The sequence below is a fragment of the Mesoplodon bidens genome (assembly GCF_964165515.1).
Source record: "Mesoplodon bidens genome assembly, chromosome: 1".
In the NCBI taxonomy this organism is placed as follows: Eukaryota; Metazoa; Chordata; class Mammalia; order Artiodactyla; family Ziphiidae; genus Mesoplodon; species Mesoplodon bidens.
The window spans coordinates 5,680,190-5,703,009 of NC_138176.1; the positions used below are offsets into that span (position 1 = coordinate 5,680,190).

Here is a 22,820-nt window from a genome sequence, read left to right on the forward strand (position 1 = left end):
GATCTGGACTTGGAGCCTCAAAGCCAGCACTGGAGCTTCTAGAATCTGGCCTATGAATGGGCAACCCTTGTAGCTCCCTGAGGAAGTGCCCAGCCTACAGATCTTGCCTAATGAGACTTCAGAATACCTTCTCCCCCAGTAATTCTCAGCACACAGAGAAACTCAACCCTGAGGCCTGTCAGCTGAGCTACAAGAGAATGTGCCTCTGGGCTCTTCTGGTGACGGTGGTGCATTTGGCATGTGCAGAGAGGCTTCTGCAAAAGGCAAAATCTGAGTCTACAAGCTCTCAGTGCGTTTACGCCAAAAGGGAAGCACAAACAAGATATAAAATTCATACCTCTTATCACTTTCTACATATTCCAAGGGGTTTGATGGTACAAAGAAAAGCAACAGTTTTGCAACAGCAAGAGTACAATTCATCAAGAGGGACTTCACTGGTGGCGCAGTGGTGAAGAATCCGCCTGCCAAGGCAGGGGACACGGGTTCGAGCCCTATTCCAGGAAGATCCCACATGCCGCAGGGCAACTAAGCCCGTGCGCCACAACTACTGAGCCTGCGCTCTGGAGCCAATGAGTCACAACTACTGAGCCCGCGCTCTAGAGCCGGCGAGCCACAACTACTGAAGCCCGTGCACCTGGAGCCCGTGCTCTGCAACAAGAGAAGCCACCGCAATGAGAAGCCCGCGCACCGCCAAGAGTACAATTCATCAAGAAAATGAGGAATTACCCAAACGAAAAAGAATCCTGTGGTTCTTTCCATGAAAAAACATCTAGGTGAAACCTAACGTGATAAAATTCTACATGGCATGGTGCCTATAAAAAATGAAAATGTCGTAATTGCTACATTTTAGAATAACTTCTCCTCTACACAGCTGAATCTTTCACCCCCACTATTTCTATATTTGACATCCTTTCTAGGAATTTCTAAGATCCCCACCATTTACCCATCCTCATCCTATCACGCCCTAACAGATTATCTTCCATCCCATGAGCTTTTTTCCTTAGTATCATCCTAATCTTAATTTCTTTCTATTTTTTTCTTTTTTTGACCACGCCACAAGGCTTGCAGAATCTTAGTTCCCCAACCAGGGATCGAACCCGGGACACGGCAGTGAAAGCACTGAGTCCTAACCAACCACTGGACCACCAAGGAATTCCCATCATCTGAATTTCTTAAATGAAAACTAATCAAAACCAATGGTTTATTCTAAAATTAAGTTTGTTTCCATCATATTAATTCTCCTTGTCCAGTTTTATAAAGCATTACCAAATATCTAAAATCCTTAATATTTTCCTAACTTGTCTACAGCCACAGAGCAGAGGGGAAAAAAATATTTATGAGCAATATATAGATATATATATATAGATATAGATATAGATATAAAATAAGCACTGTTGTTTAGCTTTGCACAAATCTAGCAACGTAAATCCCTAAGAGGCAAATGTAAATTTTTTAAAAGGAAACCAAGGTGATAGTTAGGAATGCCTATTCCGGGATCGTATGGCTAAAACCGTGTCCACTAACATATTTGTCAGCATCAACTCCTGTTTGTTTTGATGCTGCATTTTTGTTTAAAAATTGTTAACATGAAACACCGACTCCAAAATTGCTCAGATTTACACAAAACATTCACGGCTAACTTTACGCTTTTAGGTTTTTGAGAATATTTGATGAACAATTACTGCAACTGCTTATTACTGTGCATTTATAGGAAACCACTGTATAATCAAAAGCAACAAGGCTGCCTGGAAAGCAGCTGTGGGACGCTGGGAAGTTTTCTAGGTTCCCGAGAAACTGAAGCACGGCCTTCCCTCCAGAGTCCTAGCTTTGTGTTGACAACATTAGCAGATGAGAAATCAAGACTCTGAAGAGAAATACAGGCTTAACAAAAGGTATTCTTCTGTAAATATGAATTTATGTGTAAAGAAATGCCCCAGGGAATACGAAATGGAAGATGTCAAGGCTCCAAACTCGCTGCATTAATAAGGCTTCTTCTGAAATGAGGAGAACTGGACATCGCACACGAAGCCAGAAAGTAAACTATTTCCGTCCCTCTGCAACAGACATGCTTAGGTCTAGAAGACCATGTCATTTTTCTCAAATGATAAGAGGCATTATCTACATGCAAACAATGGTAAAGGTAGTCATCCCTCTCTACTGCATCCATAAAGAAGCACCTACGACAGTTTAAAAGCAGATTTTCGCTTTCATACTCACACACAAACTTTGAGGGAACCCCAGCGAAGGTTGCCTCAGCCTGTCTTCCAAAGCCTGAAAGCAGCCCGTTTCCCTTTCCAACACAAGGCAAGGTGAAACCCACGGCCCCTTCCTTGACAGCCATTTCACTGCAGTCAGCACGGCTACACCCCAACACAAAGCAGGTGGAAGGGCACATGGTCCCTGAGGGTGGCCAGAATACTGGGCCAGGCTGCTAAGTATGACCCGCTCCCGCAAGCTCTGCTTTTGAGGTTCCCGGAAACAGGAAAACTATCCTGTGGGTTCAGCAGGGTCCAAAAAGACCAGTCTCTATGGCTAAGCTCTGATTCAGAATCCCATTTTCTCACCACGTAGAGTTGCCTCCAGATGGTGGACCATTCTCTCAGTGTCGTGGTGACTTCCTGTATGAGCGGGAGGTCGCCTGGGATGACCGTTTCATGTTGCCTGGGAGGGATGGAGGAAAGGACAGAGACGGTCATGGCTTTGTTAAACCAGGGGTACCCTGTAAATTCCAAATCTAGGCCATAGCGTGCAATATTGAAGCAAATGGAGAGACAGTATACAAATAAGACTGTGCCCACAAAGGAATACATACACCTCTAAGAATGACAAGTAAGTTCTGTACAGAGTCTGAGGATGTGCGTACATCACCCTCCGTGTGAGCCATTGACCTCACACGTCAAGGTACGATGGAGGCGGCAAGTAATATCCCATCAGAACGTCAAGGTCTGAGAAGCAGAAAGTATATTCATAATAGGTGGACCCATCTATTTTATAGATGCCATAAATTACCACCAGTCTGTGTGGCGTTCAAATGCAGGTTTGGGATAAGGTGATTTTTTACATTTCCATCAGGCCTAGAACTCGTTATATGATGATATACATGAAGCAGTTATCCTTGTGAAATATGAGCGAGGTTACACCTTTCAAGTTTCCACAGGTGCCCTGACCCCCAAATTCTGATGATCCCCTTCCCCTTTTCTCTCCACCCCAGAAGGTTAGCCCTTGACTTACTCCTGACTCATGATTTGCGCACTGGTTTTTATTAAATCAACCATTGTCTTCTGGTCACGTGCTCTGCATCGGGCATTGCGCTAAGTAGGACTCATAGTATTGATATTTGGGTCAGAGACTGAATTTGGTGGCTCGTGAAGCTGGACCACCTGGGCCTACAGGTCCTGAACAGACAAGACTCCCATCAACATGAAGTGTCCAGGGGGCACTGAAATAGGTCCCACCTACATATCTTCAACTGCCTGGAGCCCAGACCTGTGGGCAGGACCCTGACAGCAGCTCACAACCGGGGTTCAGGGTTGCAATGACTCCTTGATGGCGGGGTGCTCCCCAAGGAGGAAACACTGGAGCCCCTGAGAGAGGGCCAGTCCCTCCAGAGAGGTCTGGCCACATGCACCAGCGGGAGTAGCAGGGACTAGACGTCCGGGGAGGGCTGCCCGCGGGACCACCCCACACAAAAGTGCTGTTAGGAATTACCCTTTGATGGGACATCATCAGTGTCCATTACAGGACGTGATGGTTACAACAGCCCTACCAACTCTGTCACCGAGTTTCCCAGTAGGGATGTTGATGAAAATGCGGGTGACATCCTATGACTCTGTGATGTCATCCTTGCAAAGCCTCCAGGGAGAGCTTCTCTACTCACAGTGCGAGAACACTCGTCAGTAACTGGGCTGCATTCATGCCACAGAGCCTGAGTTTCATGCTGGGTCCACTGGGCTCTTCCCACTGGCTAGGAGACACCTGGAACTCAATGAGACCCCGCTTTCCCCATGGGGAGAGGGTCTCACGGCACACGGTGGACCCTGGTCTCGACTCTGGACCCTTCTCACCTTCTTTCCTGAACTGGCCTGATCTGTCCCTTGGACTAAGTGCCAGCTGGCTCTAAGGTATCTGAGGCGGCTGTGCTGTTACCCCTGTAACCACCCTGTTACCTGCTGGGGGCCAGCAGTAAGCAAACCCAACAGTGCCTGTCACAGGTGGCGATTCATATGAGCTCCTGGGCTCTGCATGACTCAAGCAGATGTCATGGGGCAAGTCAGGGCCGGAGGTCCCCATCCAAGTGTTCCCCACAGAGAGGGAACAGCTGAGATGCCAGAACAGAGGCCATCTCAAGAGGGGAGGGGCAACAAAGAACCAGGAGAAGGTGAGGAGGCGCCCTGAGAGGGGCCGGCGGGGGTGAAGCAGGGTAGGGAAGCATCAGAAGCCACAGGAGCCGAGTGCAGCAGACGCCTGCCAGGGTCAGCTGCGACAGACAAGCTCCAGAGAGGAGGGCTAAGGAGACCCTGGCGATGAGGAGGTGTGGTAACCATATCGGTGTCAGGGGAGGGGACCAACGGGAATTCCCTTGGTCACGGGGCTAAAGGTACAGGATCGGTGGCAGCCGCAACACAGCCACGACCTGGGGTGTCAGAGCGTGAAGGAAGGCCGGTGTACAGAGAGGAGAGCGAGCCTGCAGGAGAGACGGGATAAGGAACCTGGACAGCAAGGAGACAGGCAGGGGCAGGATGAAGAGTGGCCGGCGCTGGGAAGAAGGAAGGACCAGGAGAAGAAAGGGAAGGTGAGGCCCACGTTACCCGGAGGAAAGTACGGAGTGAGACCACCGGTCAAGTCTGAAGGCACGAGGTTCTTTGCCAGGAGGGAGGCGGGAAGCAGCCAGGTGTGGGTGGGAGCAGCCGAGGGAGGGTCAGGGCAGGTATCAGCAAGAGCAATCACAGGAGCCCTGGGGCATCGGCAGAGAACTTTCTAGACTGCTGGTTTCTCCGGTGCCCCATTCGTTGGCTCACACTGGGGCATGCGACACTAACCCAGTGACAGGACCAAAAGTGTCTGTCTGCCTGTCCATCTGGCCGTCAGGGGGTGACTCTACTTACCGAGAATCCACACAGTCCCTTGTGCTCTTCACTGTTATGCTTCATAATTACATTTGACATATACTCATTTGTATACATCAAAGTGCTTTTCAAAAAAATAATTCCTATACACTCTGATGTCCAGACTGATCCTGAGAGACTGATGTAAAATACATGAAAAGCACACTTTATTCAACAATTTCCACAGGAGGATGAAAGTCTCAAAACGTTCCTCTTTTTACTTCCCTTTGAAACTGTACCTACACAACATTTATCTGTAGAAAAAAGGACCCTATTACAGGTCATCACATTTATGCCTCTAAATTATTTTCTTTGCTTTAATTATGCATCATGGAACTACAGAGCCCGACCTAGACCTTTTCGTATGTTAACAGTACACTGCTTGGAAAGGCCATTTTTTTGTAATCAGCCGCAGAGATGTCATGATGCAGTAATCATATGATTAGTCATTTTATCATTTACATATTTCGCTGAGTGTGAAGATGTAGCGGAGACAAAAAAGGAAAACATTTTAATGCTCCTTCCTCCAAGTTCACACCTGGCTGTTCATTTGCCATTCCTGCCTCATGGGTTTCTGTTCTACAAATGTCCTTTTAAAGATCTTATACATCAGTTTTACGACCTCTAGGAAACATACATCGGCGTTAGGCAACATGTAAATTCACACACGCCCCAATTTAACAACTGTTGCTTCACCCTCAACCCCATTTGTGTCACAGCCTGTGAAGTCTTCCGGAAAAATGGATTCAGAGCTGGGGGGCCGTGAAGCCTTTGCCTAATAGGGTGGCTCACAGAGGAAGAACTGTAGGAAGCTTTCCAAATCCACATCAGGTTCAAGGAGGTGGACTGCAGTTCCCACGCTGACTTAAGACTGTGTAAAGGCTCCAAGCCATGTTATGGACAGCCCTAGATCAGAAGTTTCCCTTCTCTCCCCAAACTCCTGTCAATGGCACCCATTGTCCAACCCCCAACATCGTCCTGCAAAGAGCCTCAGGCCAAACACAATCACTGCGTGACTTCATTTAAATATCAAGACGAGGGCTTCCCTGGTGGCGCAGTGGTTGAGAGTCCGCCTGCCGATGCAGGGGACACGGGTTCGTGCCCTGGTCCGGGAAGATCCCACATGCCGCGGAGCGGCTGAGCCCGTGAGCTATGGCCGCCGAGCCTCTGCGTCCGGAGCCTGTGCTCCGCAACGGGAGAGGCCACAACAGGGAGAGGCCCGCGTACCGCAAAATACATACATACATACATACGTACATACGTACGTAAGTAAATAAGTAAGTAAATAAGTAAATAAGTAAGTAAATAAATAAATAAATAAATAAATAAATAAATAAATAAATATCAAGACGAGACTCACCCTTTTCCTTCAACTATGGCTTCTTTAAGATGAATATATGAAGCAGGAAATATACCCTTTGGGAGGAAAAAAGACAGTAGGTTTTATTATTAATAGGAGTACTGATTGCAAATCAAACGACTGCCCCCCCCAAAACGGAGGTGGGGATGGCTGGATCACTATTAAATGTGCAAGCCTAATGCTAAGTCTCATACACAACATAGCACAGACAACAAAAGAAGTGTAAAAGATGGCAACTCAATCCGCTTGTGTTTCAAAGAGGCTGCAGATGTCTTAGAAGAAAACAGACACAATCTGTTTGCAAAGAAAAACTCCCACAGGGACTTCGCTGTGTCTTCTTCATGGGTCACACCTCGTTTTTACTGCTGACCTCAACACAGGAAGATCCACAAGCCAAATGATGCCTGAAAACCATTTCTGACAATGGCTTCTGACAGTTCTTCCTTTCAAAATACTAAAATTGTCATCAAAAGTTAGTTTACACTGTTGATCATCACATATGCACTGACTGCTTACCTGACCCAAGGAGACTTTCTCAACAATTTCCAGAGGGGTCGTCAGATAACATAGAGAAACTGGGTGCATTTCACCCAACCTGCCAGACTCCAGGTTACACGAAGACAGAGGTCGGCACCCCCAGGTGTACGGCACACAGGGGCCCAACAGACAGTTCCGAGGGAGACAGTTCCTCAAGAGGACGGTCAGTGTCAGGCGCCAAGCGTGAAGTGCCAGGAGCTTTACCAAGAGTTTTGGTCCTGCTTCCTGAGCAAGGACACTACCTCCCTTCCTGGAGGGCAAGCAATGGGGCACCGGGCCCTGGGATCTTGTAACAATGCAACGCAAACAGGTCGCGGCTTCCCACGTGAGATGTCATGCACGCAGCAAAAAGTCAATCAGTGGCCCTGGTGGCTTCGGGCACCTGCTGTGGGAACAGGAGCTTCCAACTAGGTTTCCCTGGCATCTGGCCCCAAAGGATTTCCACAGGAAATCCAGAAACCACCCTACTAATCCTGCTTGGGAAGGGGGCATGGGCACCACTGGTTCAGGTTCCTCCTGCCTGCCAGGGAAATGGCCGCACTTCAGGTAAAGAAGAATTATCACAGAGAGGGAAGGAGTCAGACAGAAAGACAGAGGCTGAGCACCAAAGAGGACTGCGGGGGCCCGATGCTAGGACACCTCCAGATCCCAGGACGGTCTCCAGGTGCACATGTGATGTCAACAGGTGAGCACGGGGCGGGGAGGGACGACGGGACGGACACACATACAAATAAGCCAGTCTCGCTCCCTGCCCACGTCCATGGACAGAGATGTCCCTCGGTCTCCGTAAACCTGCTCTCAAGAATCATGGAGCCACAGAAGGGACAGTGAAAGAAATGAGGCTGGACACATCTGGAGGCTTGAAATAAGCGACTTTTTTTTTTTTTTAATTCATTTTGGTTTTGGCAGCATTGGGTCTTCATTGCTGCGCGCGGGCTTTCTCTAGTTGCGGCGAGTGGGGGCTACTCTTCTTGCGGAGCACGGGCTCTAGGCACGTGGGCTTCAGTAGTTATGGCACACGGGCTCAGTAGCTGTGACTCATGGGCTCTAGAGCGCAGGCTCAGTAGTTGTGGTGCACGGGCTTAGTTGCTCCGCAGCATGTGGGATCTTCCCAGACCAGGGATCGAACCCGTATTCCCTGAATTGGCAGGTGGATTCTTAACCACTGTGCCACCAGGGAAGCCTGAAATGAGCAACTTCTCCAGCTGGGGCAGTCGGGACCAGCCCAGATCTATTGCTCATCTGTGAATACCGATAAAAGGATGCTTCCAGAACACAGAGTCAGGTTACTAGCAGCCAAGTCCCTTCTCTGCTACTGCCTGGGGCAGGGGTGCTGATGCAAAATCACGACCGAGCTTTTTAAGGCTTCAATTTCCTCATCTGCTAATGAAGATTTTAGGTGGAAAAATAAATATGCCCCTACCCAGCTCTATGAGCTGTAAAGTCAGGGCCCTGTGGTGCAGGGTAGGAAGGGTTAGGGTTCATGGAGGCATGGGGAGTTGGGAGAGATCCCCGACTGGGAAGGTGGTACCAGACACCAAATACCAAATATCAAAGAAGAGTGAACAGCTTCCCTGGGATGCACCTAGCACATGAAGTTGCAGCTTTGTCACTGGGGAGGGGGTATGGGCCATGACCCTAATCTCTTTATTAATAAAGTCCTCCACTGTGGCTTTCTCACATGAGCCTCAGGTTTTCATCTGCAGGAATACATTCTTTTTTTTTTAATTGAAGTATAGTTGATTTACAATGTTGTGTTAATTTCTGCTGTACAGCGAAGTGACTCAGTTAAATAATATACACACACACACACACACACACACACACACACACACACACACACACACACACATTCTTTTTCATATTCTTTTCCATGATGGTTTATCACAGGATATTGAATATAGTTCCCTGTGTTATACAATAGGACCTTGTAGTTTATCCATCTTATATGTAATAGTTTGCATCTGCTAATCCCAAATTATGGAAGAGATAATCAATGTGAAAATAGAACTTTCCCTGGAGAAATCTATCCCACCAGCCGCCTGGTTGGAATCTACCTTGTTCAAAGCTCAAGGCTCCAGGTCATTGGATGTGTAGAGACTCATAGCCCAGTCTGAGCTCAGCAGGGCAGAGGTGGGAGGTCCTGGCTCCCATTTGCAGATCTGGCTCGCCAGGTATCCCTAACAGCATCTCTCACATTAGGACAGACTATGCCAGAGAAAGGCTGCCATGAAGCTCAGCCTGGATGCCTCCGAGGTGACTGAGACCAGAGGATGAACAGCTCCCATCTGTCTGGCACAGCCTGGTAACAGGGCGTCTGGGGAAAGCAGATCAAAAAGGTCCTGTGCTTGAACAGCTGGACTTCAGCAGCCTTAGCTACAGGCTCAGGACCACAAGAGGAGCCCAGCCCAATAAGGAGATAATGAGAGGCCAAGCTAAGAAACAGAAATAAAATGAACCATCTGTCAAGTATAATTAGACTTTATAAGGTAACGTGGACAGCCAAACCACAGCTTAGAATGGACAGTACTTCAGAATCATAGAATGAAATGGAAGAGCCATCATTAGATTTTGTGAAGCTGAGAATAGAAAAGCCACAACAGAACTGTGTACGGGACTGTCCACCGCAATGTAACTGCACATCTTAGCTTCAGAAATTCAAACAACCACGCATGCAAACTGCCCTGGAAGGCAGAACCTCTTTCTTTTGCCAGCGACGTAAGCAGTATAAAAATAGTTATAAGCAAGAGGGGGAAAAGCCAGCGTGAGCGCTGCAAATCTGCTAATTTATCATCAAAGATAATGCAAGATTGAAAATCATGAGCAGTACTTTTTTTCTTAAGTCATTATACCCGGATCATTCCCTTACACCTCCTGTGCTTAAACAGAATGCAGAATTCAACCAGGAAAAGAACAGTCCATCTCTCATGACAACAGGTCAATATCACCCCACAGCCCAGCCATTCACTCACAGAAATGAAATTGCAATTTCTACGTACATATGTTGTTCAGAAGAAAACAATTCGGGAACAGAAGTGATAAATTAGAAGTTTGGGGTTAACACAGACACACTACTATATATAAAATAGATAACTAACAAGGACCTACTGTATAGCACAGGGAACTCTACTCAATATTTTGTAACAACCTGTATGGGAGAAGAATCTGAAAAAAAATGGATATATGTATATGTATAACTGAACCACTTTGCTGCACACCTGAAACTAACACAACATTGATAATCAATTATACTTCAATTAACAAAATAAAAAATTTTTAATTAAAAAAATGTTTAAAGAAAACAATTCAGGGTCGCCCATATTTCAACCCATGTATTTTTTTAATTCAGAGAAAGAGATATATAAGGACAACTCTTAGGCACCATGAGACAGAATTTATTGCCTCGCCTATTGTGATTTATGAAGGGACATGCACTGTGTTTAGTAACAAGGACTTACCTTCTTAGACTTTTTCCTTAAGGTGTAACCTCTGTACCACCCTAAACAAACACAAAAGTGAAACAGTTAGTACAAGGAGACGTCACAGCGTCCTAACAGCACCTTCCCACTGTCGAGAACTCACTGTTTGCAGAACCAAGGAAGTCGGCCCGTAACAGAACTCAGTAATCCTAAGGCTTTGGAGAGATGCTCTGGGGTTTCCTAAACAGCATCTCAAAGCCATGCTTGAAGCCCGGGCAGGGGCCTCTTCACACACAGACCTCCAGCTCCTTCACCTGCACCTGCCGCACGCGGCCTTGAAGGTGCCAATGAGAACTGAAGAAGCACAGTTCCAGGAGGAGCAGTGGTCCTTATGACCATTTGGCCCTAGGCAGGCTCCTGGAGTGTGCATTTTCGTATCTGTTCCTCCGCCGGATGGAGCGGGGTCACTGCCAAGTGCACATACCAGCATCCTCAGATCATCAAGAGCTGCCGCAAAACAGAACTCCTATTGAGAGACGACTTCCTCCCTCTAATGGATGGAGGGGGGCTTTGCCCTGGAGCAGCCACGATCGCACAAAGTGCTTCTGTGGCAGAGACTGGACCCCCAACAGGAAGCACAGGGCCCAGGAATACGGGTCCGCCTACCCCCTTGGGGTCCGGCCTAGATTCAAGCTCCCATTCCCTCACGTGGGGAGGACAAGCAAACAGAGCAGAAGGCAGACGTGCTGGCACTGCTGGCAGGAATTAAATGCCAAATGGAAGAGACATCCAGTGCCGGACTGGACCTGACCGCTCCCTTGTCCCTCCACGTCAACTGAGGGCAGAAATCGTCCCTGCCAGCACCCAGGGGTCCACGGCCGGTCACCCACCTCCCAACAACTACGCCACGGCAGGACGTCGGTGGATGTTTCCTTACCCCAAACACTCTGAAGCTGCTTTAGGTCACCTCACTCCAGAAAAGGAAATCAGAAGCTCAGACAAATTCCAACTCAGCCCCCCCCAGGAGCAAAAGGATGGAGATACTTAGCAAGTGCCAGTCGAGTCAACTCCCAGAGAACCACCAAGTATTGGGTTTTTATACAGTATGAAATAGTCAAACCTTGGAAACCTGGGATACGTGAATGAAGGTGCCCAGAAACTGAAAACGGGCCTGTACTGCACCAATGACCACACTCCTCTAAAACAGAGCAATAATTTAACAACCAGAGGTGGAGACGAACCCAAAAGTGATGGGGTTAAGATCCTCCAGGGACTATGAACAGATGCTTTCTGAGCATTCAGAAAAGAAGCTGGAAATTGCTAGGAGCCTCGCAAACGATTTGCTAAGACCTAGATACAACCAATGAACCCATTTCATTTCCTGACAAGGGAACTACACAGACTGATTAGGGGGCACCGCAGACACAAAATGTCTAGATTTTGCTGCACCTTTGGAGGATTACCTCCTGAGAGCCACGCACTGTCTCCTTCAGTGGTTTCTACCTGCCAAGGCCAGAATCGGCGTCCACCTAGGACAGTGCTCACAGACAGTGAAATGGAAAAAGATGGAAGGTCAATGGAGTAAGTTGTTCAAAAGGCTGTATTCAATGTAAAGGACTGTCCGCTATCCTATTATTTTATCCTTCCCGTATTTTCAGTATTACTTTGCCCTTTCTTCTCTGAAACTGACATGGGATGAATGTCCTAGAACATCTAAGGAAATACTTCAAAGCGGCAAGAAGAAGACAGAAACCAAGTCAAAAATAAGCAATGTTTATAAACAACGTATAGAAGAAGGAACCTAAAAGACTTAACACGTGAATGAAGAGATGCTCACACTAATTATCAGATAAATGAAACTTTAAAACATAATGTTACTGCACGGTTATTACAGGGAGAGAAATCTCAACGCTGCAGGATTCCGGCAGCCCCTGGCACTGAGGATGGGAGTGGAGACCACACAACCGGTGCGAGCGCGACCCTACTTACCCAGAGTATATAACCCCACACCCCGCAAGCAGCCATGCTCCCCAAAGACATCCCACATACCCATCCACACGCAGCGGGGCAGACACAGGAGGCCCATGGCAGCGTGACCTAGGGGGGCAAAATGAGTGCCCAGACCTGGAGGGTGGTTAGTAACACGTGCAGGTGCACACAGAGCAATGAGGGCCGCGGACTAAACATATACACACAACAGGACTGCGTCTTAGAGCACAGTGCTGAGTAAAAAGGTAAGAAACAGAATGAGGGTCTTCCCTGGTGGCGCAGCGGTTAAGAATCCGCCTGCCAGTGCAGGGGACACGCGTTCGAGCCCTGGTCCGGGAGGATCTCACATGCCGCAGAGCAACTAAGCCCGTGCGCCACGACTACTGAGCCTGCGCTCTACAGCCCGCAAGCCGCAAATACTGAGCCCATGTGCCGCAACTACTGAGCCTGCGCTCTAGAGCCCACGTGCCACAACTACTGAAGCCCGTGCACCTAGAGCCTGTGCTCCACAACAAGAGAAGCCACCGCAATGAGAAGCCCGCGCACCGCAACAAAGAGTAGCCCCCGCTCGCCACAACTAGAGAAAGCCCGCACGCAGCAACGAAGACCCAACACAGCCAAAAATAAATAAATATTTTTTTTTAAAAAAAGGAAATAGAATGAGAGCTACAACCACATTTATATACATGACCTAGAGGGGTGGGATAGGGAGGGTGGGAGGGAGGCTCAAGAGGGAGGGGATATGGGGACGTGTGTAAGCATATGGCTGATTTGCTTTGTCGTGCAACAGAAACTAACACGGTATTGTGAAGCAATTATACTCCAATAAAGATCTATTAAAAATATTTATATATATATATGCATACCAACCAGTACAGGCCAAGAGAAAAATTCACTTCAAACACAGCAGAAGGGTTTTCCAGGAGAAGGGAGAGGAGAAAGAGTTGAGCTACCAGGATAAGAAAGATAAGGAGTCCTTTTATTTTACTTTATGATATAGACGGTGGTTTCTTTTTTAATGGCCTTCCTAATACGCAAAAGCAACACCCAGGGTTTCCCTTCCCAAGAATTTCTGCGTCTGTTATTCCCTCCACCATCTGAGAACCCAGACTATGTGCCAGAGGCCACACCAGACAGAGCAAATGTAGAAATATCAATAGATTAGAGCCAATTTCTGCCCTCCAAGGGCCCACACACCAGAAGATTCCCCTACGACAAGCAGGGCTCAAACCACCACCAAGGGCAGAGATGTGAGCATGAAGGAGAGAGGACATCCCTGCAGAGGCTTCATGCAGGGAAGTGGGGGAACACAGAATGATGATGAGTGACTGCTGCTTTGGACGGGCAGGCCAGAGGGAATGCAGCTATAAAGCAGGAGGGTGCATGGCTCACTGAATTAACAGGCTGATTCACTCCTCCCAGGCAGGGCTGAACCAACCTGCTCCAAACAAGAGACACCCACCCCCCAACGGCAAGTATAGGTCAGACGTAGTCCTGAAACTCAGGGAGGGCCCCGTCCAGCCCAGGAAAATGGCAGCCAAGCCAGTGGGTACACTGGAGCATTCCCAACAGGACAGGAGCACACCCGCTCAAGTCCAGGGCTGGAACCAACTGAGGACAGAACCAGGCAGAACAAAGCAGGCGCCAAGGGAGTCAGAAAGGAGCTTCTGCCCAGGGAGGTGTGCTTAGGCGGAGTCTTCAAGGAGGGCTAGTCAGATGCAGGAAGGAGGAGGGAGGCCCGGCAGAGCACAGGTGCCGAGGGGCGCTCACCAAGCATCTGAGAAGCCGCCAGCAGCAAAGCTAGGACACACATGAGAAGGCGGCTGGGGGGACTTCCCTGGTGGCACAGTGGATAAGACTCCGCGCTCCCAGTGCAGGGGAACCAGGTTCGATCCCTGGTCAGGGAAGTAGATCCCACACGCATGCCGCAACTAAGGAGCCGGCGCAACCAAATAAGTAAATAATTTGTAAATATTGAAAAATAAAAGGCTGGGGCTCAGGTGGGACAGGAGGAAACCAGATCACTAAGGTCCTGGGTCCTGCCCAACTCACAAGTACCTGCCTGAAGATGGACAGCACTGTCACCTGTGTCAGGTGTATTGTGTCCTGCTCTGAGTACTGAAAAACAAGACAGCCAAAGGCCGGATCTGACCAAACCATGTCCTAACGCACAGTGTCTGCGTGCACACTGGGCATTCTGGAGCTGTCCTGGGTACAAGATTTTGCAGGCAACCGGGGCGGGGGCGGGGCGCAGACCCAGCCCAGAGGATGGAGGTTCTGGAAGCAACACAGGATGAGAAGCACAGCTGCGGTGCTCTTCCACTGGGCTGGGGCCAGGTGGCCAGTCACCTGGGACAAGGTGCAAAGGATGCCTGCTGGGTGGAGGCTGCACTGGAGGGAGGCTGCACTGGAGGGCCTGGTGGTCTGCTGTGAAATGAGAGCCTTATTATTAACATGACTACTCTTTCCACCCCAAACAGATGTTGAAGTCCTAACTCCCTCTACCTGTGGGTGTGCCCTTATCTAGAAACAGGGTCTTGGCAGATAATCAAGTTAAGATGAGGTCATTACAGTGGACCTAATCCAATACGGTGTCCTTATAAAAAGGAGGAATAGACAGTCAAAGCCAAGCACAGGGAGGACGCCATGAGATCGTAAAGGCAGAAACTAGGGCGTTGCATCCACAAGGCAAGGAACGCCAGCGATGTCAGCAAACCGCCAGAAGCTTGGGAGACCCGTGGAACAGCTTGCCCCTCTCCGCCCTGAGAAGCAACCAACCCTGCCGACACCTTGATCTTGGATTTACGGCCCCCAGAACTGTGAGGGAACACACTTCTGCTGTTTAAACTCCCCACTGTGTGGTACTTTGTTACAGTCGCCCCAGGAAACCCAGAGGCAGTCCTCTCAAGACCTTCAGTTGACAGATGCTGGTGGCAGGAAAAGGAATTAAGGTGCATTTTGGAAGAAAATAGATCATTATCACTTTGAAAATTTTGAATAAATTCAGTTCCAGTGTTGTGGTTTCATCAAAAGAATGCCTTCCTAATCTGGGTGCCATGTTGTCCTCTCACACAGGCATAGCATCCAGCCCGTGGAGATCCTTCTGGAAATGAGCAGGTGACGGGATTGGCAGCTCCTTGGCTGCAGAGTCACTTAATCAACATCGGTGACCTGGGCTCACCTCTCCTGTCTGGTTGACCCTGGACACTGCTTAAAGGCAGAGGCATACTCCGAATGACCCCTCAAAGCTCAGTCCACCTCCCTGGTGACCGGAAAAGTTCTTTTCTTTGTGCTGTGCTCCAAGCCTCCATGAGCCTGAGACAGAAAAAGTAACCATAACTTGCAGGTAAATGTGTTCTTTGAACCTTACTATAAGGAATGATCATCTAGAAATCATATTCTCCGGAGCAATCCCAGTAATACCCTACCCTGAACAGGATCACATAGAAAGGGAAAGTTAAATCTGACAACCATAAATAAATCTTCTTAGGGGAAAAGTGGAAGGGGTGAGGAGAAAAGAAGAAGGGAATGCCAAACGCTAATATTATCCATAAACTTTAAACAGAACAAGAGGAAAGAGCAGAAAAACAATTATTCCATTGTTATTTGATGATAATAAAGTCACCAAGTTTCCCAAAATCAAAACTACTTCCCCAAATGCATTTCTCTGATCGGATTCTGACTAAAACCAAAAAAAGACAGCAGTTAAAGAAGGGGAAGTCGTTTTATGTTACAGGGTCTTGACAAAGACTGGAATATTTTTATCAGGACTGAGAAGACTGATGAGCCCGGAAACTAAGTGCTCACTGAAGAATCCTTTATCACCATACTGGCCAAAAAGTCAAATGCCTGCCACCAATTTTTTTTTTTTTTAGTTAAATGTACGGGGATCATCGACTCACCTAAGGATTCCCCCGTTTAAAGAGTGCATTCTTCTTACAAAGCAAAAAACAAGAAGTCGCAGCCCCTGCTACCCCGGGCTGCACAGGAAATTGTTATCTATTCAGGAATGACATCATTGCCCAGTGTTTACTAACCAGGATTTCAAATGCAGCTGACCGGGGGCAGAAATAAAAAACGATGTAAGAGCACTCTTCCTTCAGATCAGAAAAGTGTCAGATGAGAGGTTTGATCCTTAACCTCTAGTTAATTTCTCTGTTTCCTCTCAGCCACTGGCCATATATATACTGGGAGCAGATAAGGCAATCCAACTGTCAGCTGTAAAAACTGAAACCAGGCAGAAGGTACCCATTGCACCTACTCATTCACATAAAGACGGGTTCTGTTTTTGCAGTACTACATCTGCTTCCAGGCATGTGCCACGAAAGCTGATTTTTTTTCCCCCAATAGGACATTTCTTAGGGTAAAAGGTGCAAATGGAATGGAATTCCAAGCCAGCATGAGTCGGACGGGGAAGTGAGGGACATGGACGTGGACATGGGTACTTTAATGGGTTTGCGTTTCTCCGGGAACACGGGAGCAAGCTGCAGCTTGCCTGGTGCCCAGAAGCTGGACGCTGCGTCACTCGCGTGCAGAGGGGATTCCAAAGACCGGGTCTGAAGATCAATGTGTGATTACTACGGGATGTCTGCAATTTCCTCTCCCCGTCGTCCAACCTCCTCCTTGGAAGGGTCTGGCTAAACCCAATCTGAAAGCAATTTTGCTGTTGGAAGTATCAATTTTAATCAGTTCTCTTTTTCCCTATGTTATATGGAAGTCACCCCTCTGAACAAGAAACAAAGCCACCAACGCTCCTCTCACACATGGGAGGAGTCTAAAACTCAAGCCCGTCACTGCTCCTTTTCTGTGCAACGAGAAACCACAGCATAAAACGAAAGGTGTCCCGTTTTAATGATTTGCAGAACCCTAAACATGAAAACCAATTGTCTGAAAAACCAAGGACATCAGGAAACCACTGTCACCGACAGTATATTTATTGGATAATTACAACAATTGCTTTACTGGACCACATCCCACAAAGCTGTGACAATCTCTGTTCACCACTCAGAAAATGGGGTCATAGATTTTTTAAAAAGGAAAAATAAGAAATGACAGTTTTAGTTCCCCTCAGGAAGTTGTTAACCAGTCTACGTGAGAACATAAAGTCTCACCATTCACATAAAACACCTCAAAGCGATGAGCCTAACACTAAAATATCTTAAATGTATTTAAAAACTTTTTTCAAGTGGTCAGTTATGAACAGTCAAGATGGACATACATGGGCTTCCCTGGTGGCACAGTGGTTCAGAGTCTGCCTGCCGATGCAGGGGACGTGGGTTCGTGCCCCGGTCCGGGAAGATCCCACATGCCGCGGAGCGGCTGGGCCCGTGAGCCATGGCCTTTGAGCCTGCGCGTCCGGAGCCTGTGCTCCGCAATGGGAGAGGCCACAACAGTGAGAGGCCCGCGTATTGTGGAAATAAAATAATAATAATAAAAAAAAGATGGACATACATTTGCAAAAAAGGAAACAATGGTGTTTTTTTTCTTAACAATAAAACAACTATCTCAACAGAAAACTTGAGAGGTTAAAAGTTTAGGAATTTAGTTTTAAGTTCACCTTAAATTAAAAAAAAAAAAATGATTTAAATAACAGATAACCTCACCACTGCCCTTTCCAGACACAGCATCTATCGTGCAAGAAAATCAATCATACACGCTTTCCTAACAGGGTAATGCTTTGCCCATTATGCACTGAAAAATGTACTAACTGCACAAAATTACAAACAGAAAGATACCAAAAGAAACACGCACCTTCATACGTTTCCAGGATGTGCACGGTGTCTCCTATTTGTAAAGAAAGTTCATCCGCTCCCCTGGCATCATAGTTATAAAAAGCTGTTCAGAGGAAAAAGAGGTAAGAAGATATTAGTAAAGGTAACTATGCTGGATTGTTTCTACCATTTTTAAGATTGAAATATTCAGTCTTTGCCTGGATCATCCTCTCTGATACCCAAAAAAGGAGGCTTTTTTTCCAAGGGTCCTCAGTTTAAGAAGAAGAAATTCATAACTACTCATAACGCCAGAAAACCACAAGTGGTTTATTGTGGTAAAATACGTATGATGTGGGCTTCCGTGGTGGCGCAGTGGTTGAGAGTCCGCCTGCCGATGCAGGGGACACGGGTTCATGCCCCGGTCCGGGAAGCTCCCACATGCCGCGGAGCGGCTGGGCCCGTGAGCCATGGCCGCTGAGCCTGCGCGTCCGGAGCCTGTGCTCCGCAACGGGAGAGGCCACAGCAATGAGAGGCCCGCGTACCGCAAAAAAAAAGAAAAATACGTATGATGTGAAATTTGCCTTTTTAACTATTTTTAAGTGGACAATTCAGTGATGTTAGTTACGTTCACAGTGTTGCTCTCCCATCACCACCATCAATTTCCAGAACGTTTTCATCACTCCAAACAGAAGCCCCAGAACCATTAAGCAATCACTCCCTATCACTCCCTCCGCCAGCCCCTGCTAACCTGTAACTCACTTTCTGTCTCTATGAATTTGACTACTCCAGCCACCCCATTAATCAAACAGTATTATCCTTTTGTGTCTGCTTCTTCCACTTAGCATAATGTTTTCAAGGTGTATGCACATCATACCATGTATCAGAATCATTTCTTTGTATGGTGGAATAATGTTTAAAATAGAAAGAGAACTAAAGCTCTTGTCAACAACATTTCAATTATCACTTCATATACTATCTTATATTTCTATTAACAGACTTTTCTCATTAGATGACTTTTTCCTATCTGTAAATCAATGACACATGGACTGAATATTTTTTGAAAACCGAACTGATTCTTTAAATTACCACATAGCCAATGCTGCTATTAAGCAATCAAATAGGCAAAAAATATGTCTAATATTAGGAAGCAATCCTTCAAACTGACAATATGCAACAAATGTCTGAAATCCCTGGGGCTTCGCTGGTGGTCCAGTGGGTAAGACTCCGCGCTTCAACTGCAGGGGGCCGAGGTTCGATCCCTGGTCAGGGAACTAGATCCCACATGCTGCAACTAAGAGTTGGCATGCCACAACTAAGAAGTCTGCATGCCACAACAAAGATTCCGCATGCTGCAACTAAGACCCGGCGCAGCCAAAAATAAATAAATAATAAATTAATAAATAATTTTTTTTAAAAAAAAGCAGTTCTGCTCCTCCTAGCTAAGCATGTAAAAGTCATTCCATTAAATGCAGGCCAAACTTTTGCTCAAGCATGGAGATAAAGGCAACTATCACACTGCTTATGACTCCCAAATATTCAATTAGCCTACTTTCAATAAGAATAAATAAATACAGTAATGTTTTTCCTTCCTAGTGGATTCTCCCTAAAAAGATGTCAGACTTGAGGCAAAATTCTTCGTAAACCTTTCATCAATCAGGATCAAACTCTCATCCACCCATCCTGAACACCCTGTTGGACTAGGCTGTTCTTTACAGGCACCATTACTGTGTCCATTTCTGGAGTTCTCCCTGGTCACATCATGTGCAAACTTCTCCAACAAGCATGGGGGGCCTCCATCATCTGACTGACCGCCTGGCCCTCCTTCCAGCCACACACTCCTGGTCCCTGTCACTGCTTCTCCTTGAAAGAAAGAAGTCACACCTGTGTACCACTCCTTATTCCTACCCTGCCAAAGGGGTCTTCCCACCAGTGTCACCTCTTCCAGAGAGCCAAGTCCAAGCGTGTGTTGGCTCTTTCAAACCCCTTTTACAAAAAAACCCAGCAACACAGCACACTTCCTGTCGCCAGCTCCATAACCAAGCTACATTTGTGGTCTCTGGAAGCAGACAGAATGGGCAGGGTACCACCTCTCCCCAGGTAGACCTGGGTGACCTCCAGCAAATGCCCTATCCTCCGCATCTTCAGCTTCCCCATCTGTATAATAAGGAGACTGTTATCTACCTCATAGGATGGGGTGTGTACTTTGTGTCTTAAAGAAAACAATGCTGGGACTTCCCTGGCGGTCCAGTGGGTAAGACTCCGCGCTCCCACTGCAGGGGGCCGAGGTTCGATCCCTGGTCAGGGAACTAGACCCCGTGTGCCGCAACTAAGATCCCGCATGCTGCAACCAAGACCCGGCGCAGCCAAATTAAAAAAAAAAACAGAAATGGATCTGTTAATTTGATGCAATGTGTTGCCTGCAGTGAACACTTAGTAAATTGTAAAAGCTCTTGTGTTTGAGGGTATTTTGTTTTTAACTGCCACAAAGTCTTAGCAGACTATCACATGTTCACAGAGGTGCTTTGTGTCCACCTAGAGGGGTGGGATAGGGAGGGTGGGACGGAGACACAAGAGGGAGGACATATGGGGATATATGTATATGTATAGTTGATTCACTTTGTTATACAGCAGAAACTAACACACCATTGTAAAGCAACTATACTCCAATAAAGATGTTAAAAAAATAATAAAACATCAATAACCATATATACATAGAAAATTCTATTTGCACAGGTATTTTCCTATATTTTCACCCAAACTCATAAAATTTAAATGTCCTCAACTGACATAAATGGTTATTAGTAGTTATTAAGTTTATTTAGCATTTTATGGTGAATCTTTAACAAGAAATAACAGCATTAGATAAAGAAAGCTCAAAACATATGCCAGCCTCTCCCAGCCCAGCACAACCACTTTCAAAGCCTTTAGGAACCATAAATGCATTTATCATCATTCTTAACGGCATCCTGCCAGGATACTTATTCTATTACAGATGCAGAAAAAATAAACACATCAAAAACAATACAAATAAAATAAAATGGACAAGTCCACTGTAAATACATTCAGGTCCATGTGAACTTTGTAAGGCATACACGCAAAAACCTTTAAGCAGTGGCCCCTCCATCTCTGAAGCAGGCAGAGAAAAGCAGTTGTGAAAATCTCATACAAGAATAGAGACATTTCAAATTTAACTATGAAATGAGGCTTTAAAGACCCATGATTTCACAGATGAAGAGAAAGGGAGCCTCCGAGGGTGTATGCATGTGGCCCCAAATGACACAGCAGAGCTTGGACCACAACAATGGCTGCCCAGCCCCCAGCCTTAAGAATCCCACATTTAAATGCAAGTTAAAAGACTCAACTATACACATTATTGGACAAGGAAGTGGGAGGGAGGAGGAAGTGTGGTAGATAGAAAAATGGCCCACAGAGACATTCACATCCAAATCCCAGAACCTGTGAGGATGCTCCCTTACACAGCAAAGGGGGCCAGTGCAGATGTGATTAGGTTAAAGATCTTGACATGGGGGTGCTAATCCTGGGTTATCCAGGTGGGTACCATGTAATCACAAGGTTGCACAAGCGACAACAGGAGTGTCAGAGTCAGCCAGAGATGTGACCATGGAAGCAAGGAAGGGGCCACAAGCCAAGGAGTATTGGCAGCCTCTAGAAACTGGAAAAGGCAAGGAAAGGACTCTCCCCCAGAGCCTCCAGAAGGAATAGAGCCCTGCCAAAACGTTGACTTTAGGACTTCTGACGTCCAGAACTGTAAGATTATAAATTTGTGCTGTTTTAAACCCCTAAGTTTGTAATTTGTTACGGCAGCAATAGGAAACATATGCAGGGAGGAATGTGGAAAACAATTTAAAAGTGGTATTTTGTGGTTGATTTATTCACTGCTGAGCAGGGTTGCAAGCATCTGAACAAGTCTGAGGCTGAGGTTCCCCGATTCTTGGGTGATAGAAAAATGAGAACAATGCAGTGATTTTTCTTAAGTAAGCCCGAGAGTATTCAATGTAAAAGGCTATGCCTTATTCTGATTACGTGACCTTTCGAAGCTGCCCCTTTTTGGGGGTGGGGGGTGAAAGCAGAGACGAGAAAGACCAGAGGCATCTTCTTCTTTGCGAAGGATGATGATGACAGATGGCATCTGGCTTTAAACATGTCTTTACTTGACAGAAGCACAGAGATGGAGGCCTTTCTGCAGTTTGTCTTCTTTATCTCTCTGGTCTGTTAAGATGTGGGAACACCTCTGCAAGAGAACATGGGCATCGCGCCTCCATTCACATCTTTGGAGAGAGCAGCCTTCACCTCCCTCTGGCTGGTGGGTGTTCCCTTAATCGATTCCTCCTCCTCAAAGCCATTTACCTTTCTTTTTCTTTTTTTTGGCGGTACACGGGCCTCTCACTGCTGTGGCCTCTCCCGTTGTGGAGCACAGGTTCCGGACGCGCAGGCTCAGCGGCCATGGCTCACGGGCCCAGCCGCTCCACGGCATGTGGGATCTTCCCGGACCGGGGCACGAACCCGTCTACCCTGCATCGGCAGGCGGACTCTCAACCACTGTGCCACCAGGGAAGCCCTTCCGGACGCGCAGGCTCAGCGGCCATGGCTCACGGGCCCAGCCGCTCCGCGGCATGTGGGATCTTCCCGGACCGGGGCACGAACCCGTGTCCCCTGCATCGGCAGGCAGACTCTCAAC

General features: G+C 47.2%; 1 protein-coding gene across 2 annotated transcripts in view; it reads right to left on the reverse strand.

Annotated features, from left to right (window-relative positions):
* Positions 1-22,820, reverse strand: part of DOCK1 (dedicator of cytokinesis 1) — a 535,086-nt gene that overhangs the window by 462,797 nt on the left and 49,469 nt on the right. For both annotated transcript variants that reach the window (XM_081220288.1, XM_081220287.1), the window contains exons 2-5: positions 18,162-18,245; positions 10,461-10,501; positions 6,466-6,521; positions 2,565-2,661 (exon numbers count right to left, since the gene is read on the reverse strand). In XM_081220288.1, the coding sequence (XP_081076414.1) occupies positions 2,565-2,661; positions 6,466-6,521; positions 10,461-10,501; positions 18,162-18,245 (278 nt within the window). The remainder of the gene's footprint in view (positions 1-2,564; positions 2,662-6,465; positions 6,522-10,460; positions 10,502-18,161; positions 18,246-22,820) is intronic.